This window comes from Halichoerus grypus, chromosome 12 (assembly GCF_964656455.1).
Source record: "Halichoerus grypus chromosome 12, mHalGry1.hap1.1, whole genome shotgun sequence".
In the NCBI taxonomy this organism is placed as follows: Eukaryota; Metazoa; Chordata; class Mammalia; order Carnivora; family Phocidae; genus Halichoerus; species Halichoerus grypus.
Window position 1 is genome coordinate 39618939 of NC_135723.1, and position 24744 is coordinate 39643682.

Below are 24744 nucleotides of genomic sequence, written 5' to 3' on the forward strand. Positions count from 1 at the left end.
GTACAAAACCACACTCCTGACCTTACTGCTACCATATAGACTCCCCTCACATGGAAATTGCATCCTCCATCCTTGCAGTCACCCAACGTATAAAGCTGAGTAATCTTTAATAGTTCATTTAGTTTCCAAATCCAATCAAATTTACAGTAGCAAGAAGACTCCTGCAGACACCAGTTGAAGTCCACTAATGTGGATTTGACCCTAACTTTATGCCATGCCCGCTACTTCTTGCTTATATTAAGAGATGGCTTCCTAATTGGTCTTTCTACCTCCAGTCTCTATACTGTTGAGTCCTTACAAGTATTTTTCACCAGATCGATATTTGTAAAGATTACTTATAAACTCTCACTGTCTCCTTGGGCAAGTTGCTTGGCTTCTCTTTGCTTCAGCTTCCTCATTCATAAATGATGATAATAATACCTAGCTCACATGTTTATTGTGAGTATTATGAGTTAATGTATTTATGGCAGTAGGACTTAAAGAGTGTCTAGTACATAAAAGGCGCCCAATAAATGTGACATCATCGTGAAAGCAGTAGTAGCAGTAGTATTAGTAGTTGCTGAGTACTCTGAGTCCCCAGAGTAAAGTCTAAAATCATCGGCCTGTGCTCAGTGGCCTCTGTGACGATGCCCAGAGGCATCTCCAGCCCTTTCTTCTTGTTTACAGCTTCCTCTAACCTGCCTCCCAGCCAAATGCTACAACCTGACGTCTCCTGAACATGCCCTACCCTGCATTAGTTAAGAAAACTTTACCTCTGGCTAGCATGAGCAAAAGAGGGACTGTATTGGAGAGGCACTAGTGTACTTAGGAGATCCATGGAAAAGATGAAGAACTGGGACTCAGGAAGAGTACAAATCTGGGCCGCTTTGTGGGACCTCACCAATAGGATGCTGTCATAACTTGACTCATTTGCCAGCCATGGGTTCTGTGTCGCAGTTCAAAATGTACAACAGCCAGTTCAGAGGATGTGATTTGCTCCAGGTCACGTATCATCCCTGCAGTGAACTAATCGTCCCTGGGATTAGATACCTGTGTATTGAGGTAATGTCCAAAGATGGGAGAATCACTGCGAACCAGGCAGATAACCAAGAGAAATCTCCAGCACTCCTCTTTGTACCCTTGTCCATATTCCCCACTCTCTTCTCTCCTAATAACCTATCGCCTAACAAAGCCCAATGCATGTCTCATTTCGTCTTAGAAGTCCTTTCCAGTTTCTTTCCCTGCCACACCCCATCCCAACTAAGGTGGTTCTTTTCTCCTCTGTACTTCCAAAGAACCTTGTTTACATTTCCACCTTGGCACATATCATGTCCTGCCTTTATGTTTGCATTATAGTTATTCGTACCTGTGCCCTACCTCCCTCTACTTACGGGTGAGTTCCTATAGAGCAAAGCACATTACTGTTGACATTCTTGTCCCACGTTTCACCTGGCACAGTGCCTTACATATGTGTAGGAGGCACTGGACCCATGCCACAGTGGACTGGAAAGGACATGACTTTTGAAGCCAAACAGACTTCAAGTAAGGCTCTCACTTCTTCGTTTATTAGCAAAATAACTCAGAACAAGTTACTTACCCTGAGACCCTTGGCTTCTTCATCTGTAGAAATGGGAAAACCACTTCTACTTTAGAGGATTGCAAGGACCAAATGAGTTAATGCATCACCCAGCTCAGTGTCTGGCACATAATGGGCACTAAAAACATGTTGGTTCCTTCCTCTCTGATGAATGTCAGATTTTATTTCTCTGTAAGAACAGCTTGAGAGCCGATCTGGTAATTTTCAGGTAAATTTCTCCTAGGTTAAATGTTGGATAATCCAACCTGATGAGTAATTATAAACTTCATAACTGTTCACATTTCCTTTAAAAGTCATAATTTTAACATTCAAGATTTAAATAATTGTTCAGAGATTTACTTTTCACTCGAGAGTAAGAAAATATGACTAGTCATGTTCAAACACACAATGGAAAAAGACATTTAAGAGGAGACTTCGAAATCAGAAAAACTTGCATGAGATATGAGTTAAATCAGTATCTTTAGGATTTATGATGCCAATTATAGAAATTATGCCAAAGGCATTTTCCTAGTATTTTACTAAAACTCTCCCTATTTTCAAAAGGGGTTTTAAAGCCAAATAATTTCAACTATCTTTTTAATGGAAAAAAGAAAAGCTACAAGTGGGAGCCAACGATGAGACCCAGATGTGAAGCTGTGGGATATTATTCCAGACACATCTGGCTGCTCATTGGTCACTGTGGTAGTGGTGTTGATGTTTATAGAGTTGCCTTTCACATGTGACATAGTTAAACTTCAGATGGACAGTCTGGAGACTTCTGTGTTTATCTGGATATTAGTTTCTTTAAATGGTCTTTGAATCAAAGGCCTTCCCTAATGGGCTTTTGATTCAGCCACTGTGGAGTGTTTTCTAATAAAGAATGATTACTTCCCCTGGTGGCCACATACATGTGTCTTGTTGTAGGATTATACTTCCTCCGCATCAACCAGCAAGTTGTAACTCCCTGCAGGTTTCTTAAGTTGAGGCTGCTGAACAAATGAATAAAGCCACCTAGAAGACTCAGCTTTAATCATTTTTGATAGAAAAAAAAGTTGATGTTTCAATTTATAAGGGCCATCTTCTGTTAAATATGTATATAGCATAGTGAAAAGGAAGGAAAATAATTAAGCCATCTATGAGCAAAGAGTGATATGACCTGCTATAATCCCGATGCTGTTTTTAATGGGGCTGCCTTATGGGAATGCCAGGTAGGAATGGCATTTACATGAAATGCATTCTAACTCATAAATACCCCCCACAGGATTCCTCCCCAGTTTGTTTAATTACACACACAGCACAGAGTTCACACAGACTAAGTAGGTCTTTCTATTCACTTTAGAGTCCTTATTATTTTACTGGTTGTGGTTCTTGCACTTATGCCTTTAATTGTTGGCATTATTTGACAACAAAGGATTAAATATAAGGTCTTTCTACTGAGAGCAGAGTCACTAAAATAAAAAAGACCGTTTGTATTTCAATAGATTTTGACACAAGTTGATTATGTGCTAGGAGTTATCAGACACTAGATTTAGAATTTAATAAAAATAAGTCCCTACGCTCAGAGAGAGCTTACAGACTAATAAGAGACATAGGTGGGGAATAAAAGCCAAAGCACAATTTGACAAGGGCTTCGATGGAGGAGCACACATAATGCTAAGGGAGCCTATGAGATGGAAGGAGGGGTTGTGGATGTTAGTTAGGATTGTCTGGAGGATTTGATGCATGAGTTACTGTTAGAAACAAGACAGAAGAGGCATTCCAGTAAGAGTGAGTATTACACTCCTAGGCACAGAGGCTGTCCCTGTGAATCTCAGAACTAGCCCATGAGGTTGGGGCTCAGGGTGTGGGGGTAGAGGAGGGAGGGCGGGTGGTAAGAGATTAAGCAGAGGAGCTAGCAATGACAGATCGTGAAGGACCCTATATGACCTGGGTTTAATCTTGAAAGTGAGGATGAGCCATTAAAGCATTTTGAGCAGAGGAGTGACTTAGCCAAATGTATGTTTTGTAAAGTCACATTGACAAAGGATAGAGAGTGGAGTGGAGTAGGGGAGGGGAGGGCCTGGCAAGCTGTCAGGAAGCCATTCAGGAAGCTGTTGCCTCTATTCAGATAAGAAATTAGTTGAGGAGGGGTGCCTGGGTGGCTCAGTCGGTTAAGCATCTGCCTTTGGCTCAGGTCATGGTCCCAGGGTACTGGGATGGAGCCCCGCATCGGGTTCCCTGCTCAGCGGAGAATCTGCCTCTCCTTCTCCCTCTGCAGCTCCCCCTGCTTGCACTCTCTTGCTCTCTCTCTCTGTCTCTGTTAAATAAATAAATAAATTCTTAAAAAAAAAAAAATCAGTTGAGGAGACCCTCACCTTAGAGATGGAAAAAAAACCATGCATTTGAAAGGTATTGAGGCAGGAGTCAACACAGTACATGGAGATAAGAAAGAGAAAGGAGTAAAAATGAACATGGAGTGTCTGGTTTAGGCAGGTAGGTGAATGTTAATGAAAGGCACCCAAAAGAGGGGACATTAGAAGAGCAAGAGGTTTTTGTAGAAGGCAAGAAGCTGCTTCTTTTTTTTTTTTTTATGCATTGCATCTGATGTGTCTATGGACAGCTCAGAGAAATCTCCAGTATGCAAAAGGTCTGCAGCTGAGAGAGCCATCAAGCCTAGAGATGTAGATTTGAACATTGTCAGCATATTAATGTGTATTAAAGCCGTTGGAGTAGATGAGATCACCCAGGGATAATGTATGGACAGAGACCCAAAAAAAAAGGGCAGAAAACAGCCCACCTGGAATATAGGTATTAGACGGAGAACCTATAGGGACTGAAAAGAATGGTCATGAAGAGAATCGGGAGAGACAGATGTAATGGAAGCCAATATAGGAGAAAGGAGGGAGTAGTCCAAGTGTCAGAGAATGCAGAGAGGCCCAGTAATGTGCGCATATGGTAGTTACTGGTGCCGCTGGCAAGCCCACCTAGAACGTTGGAAGAAGAAACCAGATTGCAATAGGTTGAAGCAGTAGTTGGTATTAAGTATGCCACAACTTCAAAAGAAAGTACCATTTAAATGATGCAACATAGCCTCTGTCTGTAGGAATAAAGACGTTTTCTTTGTGTCAGCAACTTGACATAATTCATCCTTGTGACCTCTTCCATCCAGTACCCTGAGCTGATGGTCGCTTCCTACAACAACAACGAGGATGCTCCCCATGAACCAGATGGAGTGGCCTTGGTTTGGAACATGAAGTTTAAGAAAACCACACCAGAATATGTCTTCCACTGCCAGGTAGGGGTCAGCAGAGTAAAAATGACTTATGTCTCCTATGAGACCAAATATAGTTCATGCTGCCTTGCATCTCTCTGTCTTATGTGGAGAGGAAGAGCCGAGGTTAAAAATGGAATTGTTGACAAGTTTGAAAACTCCTCCACAGTAACCTAATGTTTGGGGAGAGTGGCAACTCTCTCCAAACAGTTAGGAAGCTCAATGGGGGACTGTGTGTCATTTCCTTTCTATTTAAAACAGCCCCCCTGAGGATGAGTTTATAAAGGCCTCGCACTTACGAAGAAGTCCTGGTGTACCACTTCCTTTGCTTCGCAGCAAAATATGTTTGCCCACCCACATGGACATCCTCAGAGCACTACCATTTCCAGCTTCCTCCTCTCTCAGAGATGGAGTTCAATGGAATGTGGCCAATTTTGAGTTTACGGGTGCCATCTTGCTTCTGGATAATAACATTTTCGTAGCTGCTGTAGACACATACTTACTGTGAATCTTTTTTGAATTGTGGAGAAATATAGATGCCATTTTCAGTTGGCACGTGTGAAGATCATGTCAGACAGTTTCAGATATTTTATTCCTCGTGTCTCTTGACACACTTGTCTTCTTTTCTATCCAACATAATACAGGCTGAAATGTATTTTACACTTGCACACATTCAGCTTTGCTCCGTTGCCATGACTCTGCCTAAATAATAGGCCTCAGCAGTGGCCAATACACCAACCCCTTTATTAATGTCCCAATCCTGTGATTATGCATAGGAAAATGCAAAACAAACATTCCAGCTCAAAGTTTCAGTTCCTCAAATACTACAGTTCAGAAGTGGAGTGGCAGATTACCCCGAATACAAATACATCAGCTGAAGAGGGTGGGTAAACCTGTTGATATTTGGAAGCTCAGTGACATTTTATATCTAAGAGCTGAGTATCATTTTGAACTAAAATATGTTTAGACTTTAGGACATTATCAGATATAATTTGGGGAACAGGAGCTGCTGGAATAAAAGTCCCAGCTTCAACCTGATTGAGTAACCTTTAACTCTGGCCATGTTTTTCTAATTTACTATCTTAAAAACAACAAGAAATCTAGGTCTGCATAGTAAATAACCTTTATTTTTTGAACCTTTGAAATAAGAACAGTTTTTTCTTTCCTTTTTTTAAGATTATCAAATTTGTCAGTTTGATATGCTATTTCTGTAAACAGAGAAGCATAAAATCCTCATTTTGTTCAGGTTTAAGAGGTTTGCCGAATTACCAGGAAAATACCAAAAGCGTGGGATAAGCAGAAGCACATTTTTGAAAAACAGTGCCACCTAGACTATTTTGATACTACAAAAAGCACATCTTGACTTTTAAAAATTATAGGAGGTTAACACATTTCATTGTTTTGGTCAATGCACGTGTTTACCATAATTCATTTTTTAAATTATATTAACTATCAGTAGCCTGTGATAATAACAATTTGGTAAAATGCTTAATATTCACAGCATTGCATAGTAAACAGGTCAACAGGAGCCTAATAATGTTGAATGAAGAAGCGGACTTCCAAGGTCTTTGGAATTAACTGGAATTTTAAAATTACCTATTTTATCACATAATGGTTAATACCAGTGTTGATTGAAAGGAGCATCTTCTCTTTCTTGTCCTGGTATCTTTGGGATCATTTACTGAAAATTTCACCAACACACGTTTAATTTCATTATTAGTTTCTCCCTTAAATTATCCAGTATATGTATTTTAGGAGAAAACTATCTCCTGATTTCAAAAAGAAAGAAAGAAGGGAAAGAAAGAAAGAGAGAGAGAAAGGAGGGAGGGAAGGAGGAAGGGAGGAAGAAAAGCCAAGTCAGAAGTACTCTCAGTATCCGACCAAAAGACACTAAAATATCTCTGTATCCCTCAAATCCCTACTATTTTCTTTGCTTCTTCTGGTGACCAGAAACAGGTGAGGATTCTAAACTGTCTAGCATTCTCACTGGGAGAAAAGTGAGGATTCTAATACTTTTAAACTTTGGGGTTGATTAAATAACATGTGCAAAACATGTGAAGACTCCACATTCTAGGCATCAAAGAAAAGCTACAGAATTTAACCACACACATTGAAAGATATTGAGAATCATGATTGTGCTACTCAGATAGAAATGATAAGTAGTTCATATAAATGACCCTTCATATTCATGAAAGCCACATTTATAAAACCTTTTGAAAACCTAAATGCTGAATACCATTATAGTACTTATTTTCTGTTATTTAATTATTTCTCTTAACCTGACCTAAGTGTAAGGGATAGAATGTATCACCAGCTTCAGAAAGGTGAAAGGAAAAGAGCTTTGATCCCTCTCCTGAGAGGAGGAAAAGGAAGAAATGGGCATAGCAAAAGTCATTATGAAGCCCTTCTGAGGATCCTTGGTGTATTAGTCAAACTTCTCCAGAGAAACAGAATCAATAGGAGATAGATAGACAGACAGATATAGACACAGACACAGAGATTTAGAATTGGTACTTCTTCAGGAAACTAGTCTTTGCTCTTAAGGCCTTAAACTGATTGGATGAGGCCCACCCACATTATGGAGGATAATCTACTTTACTCAAAGTCTACTGGTTTAAATGCAAATTACATTTAAAAAATACCTTCATACCCACAGTTAGACTTGTATTTGACCAAAACCCCAGGGACCATAGCCTAGCCAAGTTGACATATAAAATTAACCATCATACCTGAATTTCACCTCAGAGCAATCCAGAAAACCATTATCTTAAATACCTCCTGAAATCTTACTAATTCCTTATTACTTTGGGCTAGTAAGCCAATATACCTAGAAAGATCAACTTTGAAAGTACTCGACTTTAAGTGAATGGGACCTTTCCTAAGAGGTGAGAAAAAATAGTAATTTGAGGACATGGAGAATGTCTCTGTGACATTAAATTTATGGGGGAAAAAAGATACTAACATGTATTGAGAATCTACTCTTTCTATTCATTGTCATAAACCCCTGTTACTCCCCAGATGAGAACCTGCAGCTTCAGAGAAGTCATGAAACTAGGGCAGGTGTCTGTGAATAGCAAAGCCAAGTTTGAAGTCAGCTCTTTTTTATTCCGAAGTGCATGTATTGCATCATACGACATTGGTGGAGGATTCAGCCAGGTAATGCCTCTAGGTGTGTGGCATGGGGGACAGTGAATAGAGAAGAGATGGAACAGAGCTGTGTTCTCCATCTTCGCTGATCATTGCAGTCACCTGGATAGCTTTAAGAACTACTGATGCCAGCTTTCCATGGGCAGAGAGTCTGATTTCATTAGTCTCTGGTCTAGCCTGGGCATTTTTAAAATCTCCCAGGTTGGGGCCCCTGGGTGGTACAGTCGGTTGAGCGTCTGACTCTTGGTTTTGGCTCAGGCATGATCTCAGTGTCATGAGATCGAGCACCCTGTTGGGCTTCACACTCAGCCCAGTGTCTGCTTAAGACTCTCTCTCTCTGCCCGCCCCCCGACATGCGCACTCTCTCTCTCTAACAAATAAACACATCTTAAAAAAAAAAAAAAAAGTAAAAGTTCCAGGTCATTTGAATATGCAGTACTAGTTGGAAAGCACCAGGATGTAGAGGAGAGATGAAGAAAGGGGATGATAAGGTGACAAAACTAGTCGGCCTCTTTATTGGGAAGTGTGGGACTTTTCTTCTTGCCCCACACATCCCTTTTCCTCTTTGGCCCAAACTAGGGTACTATTTCTTGGCTTTATTACTCTGATGCCCTACTCACAGATGTATCACTTTTCTTCTCTATCCTTTCTGATCTTTGATCTAGTTTATTTACTACAGCTGGTCCCTTCTAGATGTTATCTTGCTGAAATCAGGCAGTTTGAATGTGCTTCCACATCCTGTGTGATGTTCCAACAATTTCAAAATTAGACAGTTTGCTTCATAAGAAGGAGTATGGATAGGGAGAAACCCTGGGTGCCTTATGATGCTCATACTGGTATCCTTTTGGAATATTGCATTAGCTATCCATTCCTTGCTCATCTTTGTGGATTGTTCGTATTCTTCAGAACAGCATCATTGCACACCAGTCCGATGGCTCAGAAAAACATCATTTCAGGTGCTAGAAAGTAAATGCACAAGACACAGACATCAGGTCAGTGTTCTTTTGCAAAGACTGACAGGCTTTTAGCTTAATCATAAAAAGATTGCAGTAGGAAGGCTTGTTTCTCCCTGTTAAGAATAGCAAGGCCAAATACCTTTTACTTCCACGGGCAGTTTCGTGTCTTTGCTAAACCGAATTCTTAGTGTGGGCTCTGGTCCTGCATTTTCTATTTTCATTTCTCTAAGAGCTGTCCTTACTTGGAAAACATCGGTGGCCTGTGCATAGAAATCAGCCCGTCGGCCCCACCGCACACTCTGGCAGGGCTCCTGTCATCTTCTGCAGTGGCCTCCACACACTGTCATTAGATTATGCATTCTGACCACCCTGCAGTGCTTACCCTCGTGTGGTCTTTCTCTTTCAAATGGAATGAACAGAATCAGAAATATAGATCTTAGAATTATCTGCATTGAAGTAAGTGGAAAAGCTATATTTAGAGGCTTGGCTTGGTCAGAGGTTTTTATTTTTACTTTTATTTTTTTCCTGATCTGGTTTCTTTGTTCTTAGCTTTTTCTTTTTAAAGATGATTTGACAATGACCTGAAACTGACAAGGACCTGAAACCCTCCTGATTTCAGAGGGAAAGCAGAATGTGGAGTGATACTGACTGACTTCATGTGTATCCATGTTTAAAATCCTCAGTTAACTTTCTTCCTATGCGTGGTTTCGCTTCTCATTAAGATTCTATAAATGGTACAGATGAAATTGCAACTCACGCTTTCACCATCTAGTGTTTGGTTCTGGGTGAGGTTCCCACTGACCTTGAAGAGAGCTGCCCCCATGAAGAGGGGTGGTAACACAGGAGGGAATGTGGGCTGGTGGTTAGGAGGGGGACGGAGAGTCGGGACTTGGCATCTAGCTGCCCACACTGCTGAGTCACCTGGGGAAGTTGCCGGGGCTTTGTTGTCATGTTGTGGAAAAGAGACTTCCTGCCATCTCGGTGGGACTATGAGGTTGGTTGCCATGAACTTGATTTCTTCTCCCATCAATTTTTGTCCTGCCCCCCACCCCCCCCACACACAACCCAAATTGTGGTCCATAATCCAAATCAACAAAACAGCTATGGACACAAAGATATAAATTAATTTAAATACATTTTTCAAGGAGTATTATGACCAGAGAAGTGTTAGAATTTTTCTTAGGAATTTTTATTTTACTTAAAGGAAGGGTAACTTTCAGATTGCCTGACTGATGAAAAGAAAAGAAAAAAGAAAAGAGAAAAGGCATTTTCTATGTTTTTCTCTTGAATGTAGCAAAGAGTGGTTATTCAGTAGAAGTCAAAAAGAGGAGGGGATTATGAAAATTAATAACGGGAAACCTCACTAAAATGGAATCAGGAGGTTTCGGCAGGGGGAGCTCTCACACCCTACTGCCCCTAGTCAGTTGCAGACCCAACAGGAAGAGAGGGACATGACGTTGCAGGGACTTGACCTTGCACATGGATACTGCTCTATTAATCCAGCCGGAGGAAGAAGCACTTTCCTCATCCCCCCACAGGCAACAGCTCAGCCAATGAAAAACCACCTACTTGGAACTCCCAGGTTACTCCAGTGGACTTTAGTTGATAACAGCCCTCCCAACTTACCCCTTTTCTCCTTAAAAAGCATGCCTCTCCTTCCCCCCCACCTCCCCTTATTTGCCTATGGTTTTGCTGCACTTGCTTGTCTTGGATTGAAATTCTCTTTTATTCCTGAATAAACCCATATTTTGCTGGTAAAGTCACCGGCAGCTTTTACTTTTAAGGTTAACAGGATGAAGGAACAGAAAGTTCTTTGACAACTAGGGCTACATAGTCAGAGTGAGTTCCTGGGGTGACCCAAAATCGAAGCATACGATAGGAGCTTAGTAATTAGAGAACAAAGTCCATGCACAAAGAACATGCTAACTAATGTAAGTAAAACCCAAACAGTTTTCACTGTGATGATGGATGTACTGCAGGCTGGAGAAACCCAGAAGAGAACACCTCATCCATTGTTGTATAGATTGTGATCCATTCTTCGAAGTAGACAGTTTTGGAAAACTGAAGAATACATATGATGTAAATGTGTAAAATTAAGCTCTTACATAAAAGATACAAAATATTTGGATCAGACAAGAGGAACAGCAACACGGCAGCTAGTTTGTGCCTTTAGGAAAAGGCTTACATGTACCTGCTGAAGCGAAACATGGACATTCGGAAATACTTCTTTTATGCCGATTGAGTATGACTGGTCTGATGATTGAGGCTTGAGCTAGACACTGATTCTTATTAAGTCAAACAGCAGGAGCTTCTTTTTCTCTTTTGGCCCAGGAAGCTGGGAGCAGAGAAAATGCCTTGCTGACTCTCATTCTTTATCTGCCCTCTTTCTGAAATCTTCTCCCCCCAAAAATAGCACAGGCAGGATTGATCATTGGGATTCATCTAGGGAAATTAGAATTATCAGCAGGATTATAGCAGACGGATTGTATCACAGACAATTCATTATCTGAAAATAGCAGTGGGGGAGACTGTATACCTTACAAGTGACCGAGTGAGCTGTGTGATGCAGAGGATACCATGAGAATACACCTTAGAACAAATCATTTTTTAATTGCTTTCTTTGTCTTATTATCTCATATTGCAAGTGATCAACCTGAAGTTTAATGTGATTACAAAACCCGAGACTTCCTAGCATTTGCTCTGCCCCATTCCTGTGCACATATTACTGAAGGCACAGGACTCCAACACTGAAGGTTTGACTCAGTTCTCTAAGTGCCCTTCCTCCCTTTCCCATGCCCTGAACTAAAGCTATCTGAACTGGGCTCTCTCCAGTTGTGCTTCATCAGGGAATTGCCCTAGGAATTACAGATGCTATGCAATGAGAGCCAGGTGGCAATATGAGCAAGTTTTCTAGCCCGTCCCTCCCCTCGTCCTCACCACTCTGCCACCTAGCCATTCACTGAGGTCAGAGAAGCCTCAGTGTCAGGGGAATGGGTATTCTTAGGGAGTGGGTTTCTACTGCCCTCTTAGGATTATTGTCAGGATAAAAGAGATTATAAAGGTGTATCAGTCTCCTGAGGCTGCCACACACACACACACAAAAAAATGCCATAGACTGGGTGGCCTAAACAACCGAAAATAACTTTCCTACCATTCTGGAGACTGGTAGGTCCGAGATCAAGGTGCCAGCCATTTTGGTTTCTGGTGAGGACTCTCTTCCTGGTTTATAGACACCTGCCTTCTAGATATGTCCTCACCTGGCAGAGAGAGGGAGAAAGAGAGCAAGCTCTTCTGGTGTCTAATAGCATCATGAGGGTCCACCCTCATGACCTTATCTAAAGCTGATTACCTGCCAAAGGCCCAATCTCCAAATAAAAACACATTGAGGGGTAGGGCTGCAACATAAATTTGTGAGGGATCTGCACGTTGTTAGAGCTTGGAGTTGAGGCCACTGGCTGGCCGATGAACTCACAAGTGGAGGTAGTGTGCTGTATGAGGAGCACGTCTTTCACTAACAACACAAGGGTCTCTGGTCCAATGAGTGGAGTTTGATAGTAATTCTTGCCACAAGTAAAAAAAAAAAAAGGGGGAGATACAATTCAGTCTATAGCAATAAGTGAACTGAACCCACTCTGTAGACCCTGGGGCAAGAGTAATAAGGAAGATGGGATTGACACATGTTTTACTTTCATCCAAGACCAGAGTAGCATGCCTGGTAAGAGCTGTCCCTCCTGAAGACACACGATCCAGGGCCACCCTACACGGAGCTTCCATTCTCTGGAATATCAGATTGTGCTTTTCCTTTATAATACAACATTTTAATATAGGCAGAAGCAGGTTTAAAAGAATATCAGGAGTTCTAAGGAAGAAAGGAAGGAAGAAGGAAAGAAGGAAAGAAAAGAAAAACGAAATGAGAAAGTCTCAGAAGGGCAACCCTCTCCCTCAGAGTTGTGGATATGGAGGACCCATTCCAGGAAGGGAAACCATGAACAGCGGGAAGGTGGGCTGTAGTAATGCCCCAGGCCATGTTAGCACCCACCGAGAGTGTTCTAGGCTGGACCACCTCTGTGAGGGGTGCCGTGCAATGTCTTGGCATCTTTATATTCTAAGCACAGACCCACTTCTGGACTTCAGGCCAGCTGTTTCTTAAAAATAGACCTTTCCCCCCCCCCTCCGCAAACTTGACCAAAACCTTTTGATATATGTATGTCTTTAAGTTGCCTAATATTGTTGGATGAAAGAGGTTGTTTGAACATACCATGTTATTAAGAAATTACAGAGATGTTCATAGTCCCCAATAGTCACATTATCATTTTAATTCAGTTCAGATTAGTGGCTCTCAGCAAAAAGCTATCCCTTCCATTTTTGTGATTAATTCTCAAAATTCCTTAAAGGCATTATTATTGAAGAGAATTTGTGGAAGTAGAATCATCATCCTTACTTCTGGGGGATGTTTTTTAACCTTTGTTATAACAAGTAGTCTACTACACTTTGCTTTTACCATGCTTATATTTGATTTATAATTTTAAAATGCTATGTTCATTATTAGCCAAAGAATTAAACAGGGTGTTGCTTTTCTTAAGCAAAAGATTTAGCTTAGCCATTTTTTAATTATAATCTCTGCATAAATGTATTGAGCTCATACCTCACATACCACAAATCATTGTTGCTGTAATCATTTCATATCTATAATTTTTTGTTGTGGTCTCTCAAGCTGACATGTTTTCTCCTGATGACTTGTTTAAAAAGCATTTCCAGCACCTACGTCCGGTAAGGTGCATTATTCAAAAGTACTTCTCCACTTCTTAATAACTTGGTCTGTCATTATGTTGAGTAGGTGAAATTAAATTTATCCTTTATATACAAGAAAAAACCTTTATTACTTTAAGTTTTAAAAAAATAAAATAAGTTTATTATAACTATGGTCTTCTGAAAAGAGAAAGGGACAAGAGCAAAAATTGTACACAAGTGCCCACACTCGTATAAATACACACACACACACAAGACTCTAAAATCCTAGTCAAAAGCTATATTTCATAAAAGAGAATTATAGTAATGTTGATGGTTTGCCAAAACCTCAAGCAGTGACAAAATCCACAGAGTGTCCTGAAAAGGATGCCTTTGCAAAACCATGCCTCTCCAGATGGTTTAGATTAGAGATGTTTAAAAACACATGGCAGCATTAGTTTGGTTTAGAATTCATAGTTAATTCAGTAGATAAAATAATGCAAATTTGAAACCCTAGCCTGTGTATCAGAAAAATCATCAAATCTTATGATTGCTCTTAGGGGAGGTTGGTATGTGATGTGTTGATTTTTAAATGATCTAATTGAAATAATAAAATTAAGCAAGAAGGGGTAAAAAAAGATTGAAAATACAAGAGTATAAGTAAAAACTTTCTTCTCTGCAGAATATTTATTCCTTTGAGCTGTCATATCCAATCAATTTGTATGGGATTCGACAGCCAATTGTCATTTCCTGAGATAAACTATGTAAAGAGGTTGTGTTACAGAGACAGCATGAAAAAAACAGAAAAAAAAAAAAAAATTCCAGAGCGTGAAGCAGAGAGAGGCCACAATGTCCCACAGAGTGCTGCCTGGATCTGCTCACCTTGCTAAGAACAGCAGATAAGCAGCTTGCACACGAGTTTTCCCTTTGGCTCCTTCAGCTTTCCCCCCTGCACATACTATTTCTTAAAGAGAGTGCTCTTGGTCTACGTTTTAGTAAATTATTTTGCCTTCTATGTGGTTTTTAATCCTGGTGGGAGCTCTGTGTGGACAGTGATGTCACACGGTGTTCTCCTGCACGAGATGTGAACAGTTCCCCTTGGGGCCCAAAAGGCTCCATCACTAAAAGCCTGGCTCCCACTGTCCCTTTCCTTGTGTTTAAAATCAAAAGTATCCCACCCTCTGATCCCACAGTGGGGTAGCCAGCGAACAAGTCCTGGAAAAGAACTTTTGTGTGGGAACACTATTAATGTAATGATGTATATTATCATGGGTGCTACCTGCCACACAGATGAGAGCGTTCAGCTGTGTTAAAATTGCCACAAGAAGAATGTTCATGCAAGAGCTCAAGGCCTTTCAGAAAATACGAGACAAAGATCCTACAAAAATAGAATCAGGAGGTTTCAAGCAACAGTTGATGGGCTTCAAAGGGCTTGACTCTCAAACGTGGCACACTATTTAGTTCCCCTAGAAAGAAACACATTTTGAGCATTTTCTAAGTATGAAAACTAGAATTGTGGCTTTTGATGTCTGGAAAGAGCTCCACAGTCAAAGCAAATGTGCTCCGTTAGTAGCAAAGTTACGCACGCACACACGGCAAAATGTTGGAGAGGGCAGACCCTGTGGACAGACTTTGTGTGGATTCATGGAGATTTCAATCATAAATGTAATTGAATTTCATTTGAGCAACAGAGGCACTGCATTGGCCAATCTTAACTGCCGATCCATAGTTCTGCATCCGTACCCATTTAGTATTTGTAACCAGAGATTATATTTTTGTTTCATCTTCTCATCATTTTTAAATGGAAATGCATCCCCAACTAAGTCAAATGACCACTTTAAGATAGTTTAGCCATGTCCTACTCTGTGGGGAGTAGAAAGAGGTTTTTTGCTTTCCCTTTTGTTTTTCGTGTGTAAATTGTTTCTCATACATGAGTTAATACTCCTTCCATTAGACCTATTAATATATAGACTTGTAGAATCTCAGGGTTTGAAGGAAACTTCATGGTTTTCTGGGTCAAACACCTATTCAATGCCTGAATTCTCTTGAATTCTTCTCCTTTCCATCTTCCGCTGTCAAGTCATCATCTTGCCTTTCTTGAACTTTGCTCCTGCTCCTGTCCCAGAGCAGACCATCCCATCTCTGGCCAGTGCTGCCAGGTTTCCCAGTGTGCCTGCAGCAGAATGGCATTTCATCCGAAAGGATTATGCATCACAGACAGAGGCAAAGTCACCCCAGAATGTCCAGGGGAACAGTCTCTCCAACAAGGCAGCTGGCTTTGGGTTGCTATGGGAGTGGGAATGAGCACATGAATACAGTCCCCCCCACCACCTTCCTCATGTGTCTCACCATCTTTGTCCTCACCTGGCTTTCTTTGACATCATTCCATTAAAGGCGCAACAAGGTGCTGTCAACCTGTTGCCACTAAAATAATGAAAAGACTTCACTTTGGGGAAGGTGTTCAGTGGAAGGCAAGTTCTACCTGTGCTCTCCCTGTTGCCCCTCCCCCACCTCCCAAGCCACACTTCTGATCAGGCTGTTTACCTGTTTCAATGTGTTTGCTCAAATTGTGAGGACTTGCTACATTTTGGAACTGGATTTCACTGGATTTTCCCATCTATATATTGAAGTTGCTGAGACAGGCTTAACACAAACCTCCTGCCTTTAGAACATTAACAATATGTTCTCCCCTTTGGGAGAGGGACAGCTGAGCCAAGTTCTACAAAACATCACAAATTCAGACAACATGGAGGAAGAAGGCCAGTTCTTAATCAGATATGGCTCACTAGAGGAGACCTTGATAACTGAATTTTTTTGAGAAGCAAATAAGCACAGCCTCCAAACTATTTTTTTGTCTAAATAGGAATTTTCATGTATCAGGTTCTCTGCTGATTTAGGACATCGTTACAGAAATATGAAAATATATTTGCACCAAGACTATGTGATAACCTGAACTGGTCATCAAATGTCAGGGACCTGATTGCTTTAATGAAGAGTGAGAAAGGATTTATTGTTTGTACATTATACTTCATAAATGGACATTTATGAAATTCTGGAAGGACTCGGAAATCATTTGTTCCCCAGCTCCATTCATTTAGTTAGAAAGTACCACTTTTCAGTCAATGTAAAGGGAAACCAGTTATTGTTTATTTATTTAAAAATTATTAAGCTAATTTTACTTATTTATTTTTTATTTTTCATTATATTCAGTTATCCTTTATTATTCTGTGGTAACTTCACAGCTAATTAGGTAGCTCTTGTGTCCTAGGAATAATATCAAAACAAATGGGAAAGAGGGGTCTTGAGTTTCTTGGACATATATTATTTTAAAACCAAATTAAAAATATTTCACTCAAAACCCTTATGGATTTTTTAATGTCCATTTCATGGGTGCTTATCCCTAGAGATCCCAGACTGTTGAATCTTGTCTATCAGTACAGTGCATTCAAGTAAGAAATATATTAATTACTGCTCTCAACCTCATAACTCGTCTGAAGCAAGGAAGGATATATATGAGCAAATATATTGCTATTCTGCATCGTTACTGCTGAAACCCTTGAGTGAGCATAAGTGTGACTGGTTCCTATCAATAATATTTGGGTACATAATCCTGGGACAGCAGAGAGCTGCACAGGGTGATACATATAATGAAAGCATAGAAATAGGACAAGGCTCTTCGTTTTTACCTACAGAGGACAGTTTGCCTTATTCTCAGGTTGATGGCAGGTCAGCCCAAACAGAAACACTCTAAGCATCTGTACAGCCTATTTCTCAAAAGACCAATGGATTTTGGCTGCCTCGTTCACATGTAACAAGGTAAGAAAGATGACGCCTTGGGAAACAGGCCATATCAGTTAAAACCAAGTTTGGTATAAATGCCAAGACCGAGTAGTAGAATTGTTACGTGCCCGAAGCCTGATTACTTGGAGCCTGAATTCTATTCTCTCTCTCTCTGGCTCTGAGCCCGAGGGGCCACAACCCATGTCGGTAGTTCAGCTAGTTCAGTTACCACCTGTGTTCCAAGAGTGAAGTCAGACCGAGAGGAAAGGAAGCTCGCCGGGCTGCCCAGATCCATGTTCACTTGAGCCACTCTATTTATTATTCTGCTAGGGAATGCTCTGCCCTTGAAGGCTGGTCCGAGGAGGCTGGGATCGCAGGCAGCAGGTATGCCATGAACAACAAACCCATATTCTTAACATATGTTTAATTTGAGTAACTCCCCTCCTTTAAAATACCTCCTGATTTTAAATCCACATCCTGATTTGCCCACTCTTGTTACCATTTTCTGCTGCCTGTTCTGAATTAATCCTTTGAGGTGGTCATTCCGCGGAAAGAAAAAAGGAAAATGAGAAGAGAGATGCAAAGTTGGGAATGTGAATGAAAGAGGATGGGGGAAAGCAGCGGGAAGGGGACCATTAAGTAAGTCTGTTCTCATGAGCTAGGTTTTCTTTGAGCTGTGTGACACGGGAGAGGTAGAAGAAGAAGAGAAATACAAGGAAGAGGCCCTCGAAAGGTTATCCATTAATATCCCTGCTGAAGAATGGGAATCATTTTTGCAATAGAGCTCAATTTCCAAAGATTATTTTGATTCTCCGTCGTATTTCATCTCAAAGAATTGATATAATCTAAAAGAGGTTAAAATGATTAAAATAGTTTCCATAGTAGAAAATTAAATGATTTTACTAACTGTCAAAGTCAGTGTTTAAACTGAGATCATTTGAATTATATTTTATATGGTGATCATGTCACTGAAATGTCTAAACATCCTTTATAAAAGTAATAATCCCTGATTCTGATTTTTCATCGACAGAAAACTGAGTAAAGGTTAGAAAGATTAGCCACCAATTGCTTTGATTTGTAAAACCTGCAGAGAAGGCCGGTTTTCTTGAGGAATTCTGAGTTAAAATACATTCTCCACCTTGGAACTATTAATCCTTTTGGAGATTTTTCTACATGTTTCTTAGATATATTTTCGGCTCAAAGGATTATAAAACTGCTTCAAATACTTGATTTAGAATATATTTAAAAGAGAAATAGCAATACCATATGCTATTAGATATACTCTAAAACAGCAAAATATTATATCGCTTGATGTCATTGAATTCATTTTCTCTCCTCTATCTATGTATTAATCCATCTATCTCTCAAATCCTGGTTTTCCTGGGCCACACCAGACTGGTTTAATGAGGTCTTGTTAACAGTGTAAACCATACCTCTGTAGCTCTCACCTCATCTGCAGTTTAAGATTTCTGGGCTCTTCACATTCTCCCTCTTGTTTTCCGGGCCCCCTCCCAGAGGAGGTCACAAGTATGTTCACGAATAAGGTTACAAGGACTAGCTGTGATGCTATAGGCAACTTGCTGGGACCCCAGCATCCAAGCCCTGCTGCCTTCCCCTCTGCCACCGCCCCATCAGACAGCAAGGGCTTGCCCTCACTCACCTCTAGAGCAAGCTTCACGGCCACATGCTGGCTTCCATTGCTGCGCAGCCATTGTCGCAGATCATGTTCCAGAGCCCTGAACGGCCTGGTAACTTCCAGAACAAGCCAGTCAAGGCATATTCCAGAGTGATTCTCTCCCCAAAGAGAATGTTCTTTGTGTCAAGGACACCTAAATAAGGCAAGCTGGTACTCTACTGTCGCCAGAGTTCATAACACATAGGCCATTGGTCTTTAGAGTTGACCATTAGCACCCTAATGTTAATAGAGTTCTGGCAGACCCACCCCATGAGTCTGCTCTCGATGACTCTCTAAATTGTGAACACTGCTTAGGCTCAAACCCGACTGCCTGGCTAAGTTTATTTCAGGTTTGAAATGTAGCGGTCTTTACTTCAACGCGGAAGCAGGTTGCATTTTATCCAGAACAATTTAACAGACCTTTATTGTGCCTAGCACCCTGCTTAGGTGCCAAGGCTACAATGATGAATATGGTCTGTACTTGGCCTGTGAGGAATTTATCCCTCTTCTCTTAGGTCAAGAGCAAGAATGAATGATCTGTAGTAGATTACAAGCTATTAAACTGAAATAATTAATGCATATTTTACCCAGAACACCCCCCACGGTGGTGTCATCTGACTTAAGACTTAGTGTGAAACATTGAAAGTGGAGTGGAGATAAAATGATGGTTAGGTTCGTCTGGGGGAAACAGCCTTTGGAAGGCTGAGCTAGCTTGCATTAGGAGGGAGGCGACCTCACATGAAGAATACCTACCTCCTACCTCAAGATCCTGCAAATGGTTTGGGGATGGTTGGTGAACCACAGGTATTCCTAAGGCTGGTTCCTATTAGACAGGGAAAACGAGAAACCTCACTTTCCCTCATCCTTGCTGTGGAATGAAACCAATAAAGTCAGTTACTATTTAGACAAGTGAGTGAATGCTGTCCGTTTGGGAGAGAATGTTCCTGGGGAGGAACTGACCAGTAGAGGCCACTGAAGGGCTTTTCGGGACAGGGGGAGAGCACAACCAGACAGTAGTTCAAGTGATGCAAGTATCAATGGCAACTCTGTTAACATCATTAAGTTAAATTTACCTAAATCAAAAGCAGAAGGAAAACCTTACCTTTGCATATATATTTTTGTCATTCTGCAAATAAAACGTGTAGTTCAAAACCTGGCACAATGACTGTCTACACAGACTGAATCCTATAGAAGAAAAATACCTTAGAGAAGTTTGTATTGCCAGATGCTTGGCATCATGTAGTCAAAACATTCTGAATGTGTTTTAAAATAGTCTTCCAGATGTGTGACAACTTAGACAACTAGCTAAAGCCCTTGTCTACATTTTGAAAAGGCGGGGGGGCGGGGTAAGAAACTGAGGTAGTTACTCAAATTATACAGGAAAATGAAACACTTATTGCTTTCTGAGTCTGATTGCCTTAAAAAGATGTAGGGTTTTGGGGGGTTTTTTTTGTTTGTTTTGCCTTTTGACAAAGTTCTTCACCTCTGCATTTGAGCTGGCCAACATAGACATAGATGGAACTTTCCACAGTACCTTGTATTTTCCATGTGAAAGACATTATCACCACCAAGTTATGGCATTTTCTGATTCCAGGAGTAGTTATTTAGAAATTTAACTTTATTTTGTGTTTATTTGTCCTGCTTCTTGATAGTAAATATTATTAATTCCATATATATATCAGTTTGCCCAGTTTCTTTACATTTTAAGGCTCATGTTCAGAGTATAGAATAAAATAAGGGGAAAAATACATAGTAGAGATTTGTTTACCTTTGAACTAGATTTTCCCATAGAAATTCACATTCTTTAGTGAGAGCTATGTGCTGTGTTAAACTCAACTCAGGAAGTTTATATGTGCAAACAGTAGGTGCTAAATATTTAGTGACCCACTAGAATTGCAGGAAAAATCATTCAGGAGAATTTACACCTTGTGAGTCTTGCACAGTTATTTCCTCTAGACCACAGAGAGATATTTTGTTTGTACTTAAGACAATCAGTAAGTAAATCTGTGGACTTTGTCACTGATAGAATGCACTGATAGAATGTTGTTGCCACATGTAAAAGAAGAAAATGCCTGGGGGGATCCAATTCTGAAGTGTTGTTGCATATCAATCTAGTTTTCATTATTTATCTCTTACTGTCAACATACTTACAGTACAGTGTTACATTAATTTACAATTATTCCCAATTACTCTTTGATACCAGTTTTATATGATACATTGATAGGGCTGGCATTAAACAAATACAATAGGTTGTCATCCCTTTCTGAATGCTACAATTAAGTCAACGGTAAGACAGGGTTCCTGTAATTGTTTTGACTGAGAACTGGTAGAAATTTGCCAGAGTGACACAAACTAGCAGGCATAAAATGTCAGTTGCTTCAAAACAATGGAAAACTTAGCATAATCCCCTCCAGTTCCATCCATGTCAATGCAAATGATAGGTGTTCATCCTTTCTGATGGCTGAGTAATATTCCATTGTATATATGGACCATATCTTCTTTATTCATTCATCTATTGAAGGGCATCTCGGCTCCTTCCACAGTTTATAGCATGGAGGACATTAGGAGAAGGAAGGGGAAAAAGGGGAGAGGGATCAGAGGGGGAGGTGAACCATGAGAGACTATGGACTCTGGAAAACAAACTGAGGATTTCAGAGGGGAAGGGAGTGGGGGTTGGGTTAGCTAGATGATGAGTATTAAGGAGGGCACATATTGCATGGAGCACTGGGTGTTATACGCAAACAATGAATCATGGAACACTACGTCAAAAACTAATGATATAATGTATGGTGATTAACATAACATAAAAAAAATGGAAAACTTCAAAATGAAAATATGTAATTGTCCATCACTGAAGTTCCTTTGGGTTGCCCGCCAAAATCATCCTGTGTTGGTGGGAGGAGGATTGGGTGGCAGTTGGAGGTAGCTTATTGTCATATATTTTTAATGGCATGAGACAAATGTGAAAGAGTTTTGACAGAAGGTATATGGATCTTGATTGACATGGCAGTTGGTAGCACCTCTAGTGGGAGAGCAGTTCAGGGACCGTGACTTTGATTTGAAGGATTTATTTTGGAGGGGGGGGAAGGTACATGACTTGGAGTTTGTTCATCACAGAGAAAAGCTTGGGTTTTCACTGGTAGGATTGCAGTGTGCTCCATGCATCTTTACTACCGCCTGAAGGTTACCACCCTCTCTTTTTTGTTGGTTGATCTTTTTGAAATAGTAATTGGAGAAAGTTTAGCATGAGACGGGATGCAAGGGACATGGAAAGGGGTTTTAAATCTCTATTCTGGGTGTATCTTTGTCTCTATGTGACAATGAGCAATTTACTTAACTTGGTCAGGAAAATCTGTCACAACAGATTATATTCTGTCTACCAGATGAAATAGAACCAGTATGCATTTTTGAATCTAAAACAGGGTCAGGTAAACATGAGCTTGAATGAGAATGAAGGTTGTATGTTTGAGAGAGATCAGAAGTGTACGGTGGACATGTGACCATGACTTTGGCTAGTGGTGAGCTATGGAAATTAGCTAACCTTACAAATAATTCAAAGTATTTACCTTACCATTTTCTCAGGATATTTACAAGTTCATCAGATATTTATTGAACACTGTGGTAGGCAGAGTAATGGCCACCCAAACACGTCTACCTCCTAATACCGGAAACCGGTGGATATATCCCCTCAGGAGGCAAAAGGGGCTTTGCGGATATGATTAAATTAAGGATCTTGAGAAAGGGAGATCATTCCAGCTTATCGTGGTGGGCCCAATGTAATTAAAAGGCTGGGTTCTAAGAAGTGAAAGAGGGAGTCAGGAGAGTCAGGCTCAGAAGGAAATGTGATGATGGAAGAAGCAGAATCAAAGTGATGTGATAGGAGGAAGACTCAAGTAGTCATTGCTGCTTTGAAGGTGAAAGGTGGCCATGAGCCAAGGAATGAGGCCAGCCTGTAGACCCTGGAAAGAAGGCAAGGAAACTGATTCTCCACTAGAGCCTCCAGGAAGGAATGCAGCCCTGCTTACCCCTCAGTTTTTCAGGCCTCCTAACCTCCAGAAGTGTATGGTTATAAATTTGTATCGTAAGGCCACTCAGTGGGTGGTAACATTACAGCAGCAATAGGAAGTGAATGCACATACCTCCTAGGTCTTAGGAATGGTCTTAAGCAAAAAGCTCAACACAGAAAAGCAAAGAGTACCTCTTGCCCTTGTGAGGCTTACAAGTCCAACATGCCCATTATATTGCCTATGAAGAAATTAAGCCTGATAGAATTAATAGAATTTTCACACAGAAAATTGGTCTTGATTACCAGCCCATGAATCTTTACACAACAACATCTGTATCTTATGAATAGGGGGGAAAAAAATCCTATCCTGCCCCTCCTGCATAGATTTTGTGTGTCACCCTAAAGGCTGCTGTCTTTCCACCAGCACAGGAAACAGCTTAATACCAATCCCATCACTTTTATTTATGACAGATCATCTACTGATTTTAGGATGGATCATCCATAGAATAACAGTCTTGCCTTTGCATTCTGAAGAGCTGAACCTACCTAAAGCCGTTAAATGAAAAGAAGGTGGCCTTTTCCCTAGGACCGTGGTTCTTAACCTAAATGAAGAAACCCTTCTCAAGGAGTTAAGTCACATGGACAAAGTCCCACAGCTGTAGCAACAGGGCCCCTGCTGCAACTGGAGTTTGCTGACCCCCTTTCCAATCTCTGCCCATTTACCCTATAGACACTTGGGTGCCTAGATCCAGCTGCTCTTTCAAAATCTGAAATAGGAATGGAGTCCATTTCACTAACCCACTTCCCAGCACACAGTGTGGATTACAAAAGGAAATTAACATGTAAAGAAACCTTTTGGAAACTAAAGGAGCCATGTTAGTTCTCTTGCTATAGTATTTGGCTGGTCTCACAGTTGGTGTCGTTTTCAAGTGTGGGGCTTGATTTAATAGAGAGAGCCAACAGTTGTGGATCTAATCAAATGGAGCTCGAAGCACATAACTTTCAGTGTGAGGGAGCTTGAAGAAACATTTTCAAGTTTCAGAGTGGTCTGACAGGAATAAGGCAAAAAGTATTCAAAGGGAGTTGGAAAATCAGGCTGAGGGATCTTGTTTTTCAGGTCTGTTATAGTCACTTTGTGAGGTATTACAGACAATTCATTATAATTTATCACACTGATACTCTTAGATTGGATGAAACCCAACACAACTGAGTTAGATGCATATTAAATTACCTCTTACTTAAAAAGGAGGGTGGTCTCACCAGGGCAGGATGGAGTTCATTAGCAGGCTGAGAAGTTTTTCTTAACTCTTCATCATCTGGTTTCATATTGTTCCTGGTTCCTCAGGAACATTGGACACCTTATTTGTTTCAACTCTTAGAGAGGTACACTAGGTACTCTGTGAATCTCAGTAGCCACCAGTTCCAAAGATAAAATGCTCATCATCATAAGTCTATAAACAAAATTCAGATTACTATGAAAAACTGCTGCTATTCTTTACAGAAAATCAATTTTTTTAGGGAAAAGGAGAAAAAATATTGTCTTTGTGTATTTTTATTTAGATATGCACAAAGCAAAGTATTCCACTCCATTATGATCATTGACTGGCGTGCATATTGGGTGTACGGCAACATATGTGTTTAGAAATT

The 24744-nt window shown here is 40.6% G+C and overlaps 1 protein-coding gene and 1 non-coding gene across 7 annotated transcripts in view; both read left to right on the forward strand.

The window, feature by feature from the left end:
- The window catches only part of DYNC1I1 (dynein cytoplasmic 1 intermediate chain 1), a 308167-nt gene that overhangs the window by 195561 nt on the left and 87862 nt on the right, over positions 1-24744 (forward strand). For all 6 annotated transcript variants that reach the window (XM_078059283.1, XM_078059279.1, XM_078059284.1 and 3 more), the window contains one exon: positions 4704-4829. In XM_078059283.1, the coding sequence (XP_077915409.1) occupies positions 4704-4829 (126 nt within the window). The remainder of the gene's footprint in view (positions 1-4703; positions 4830-24744) is intronic.
- On the forward strand, positions 12327-12480 carry LOC118532414 (small nucleolar RNA SNORA62/SNORA6 family). Its single transcript, XR_004915700.1, has one exon. It is a non-coding gene; the product is annotated as a small nucleolar RNA SNORA62/SNORA6 family (small nucleolar RNA).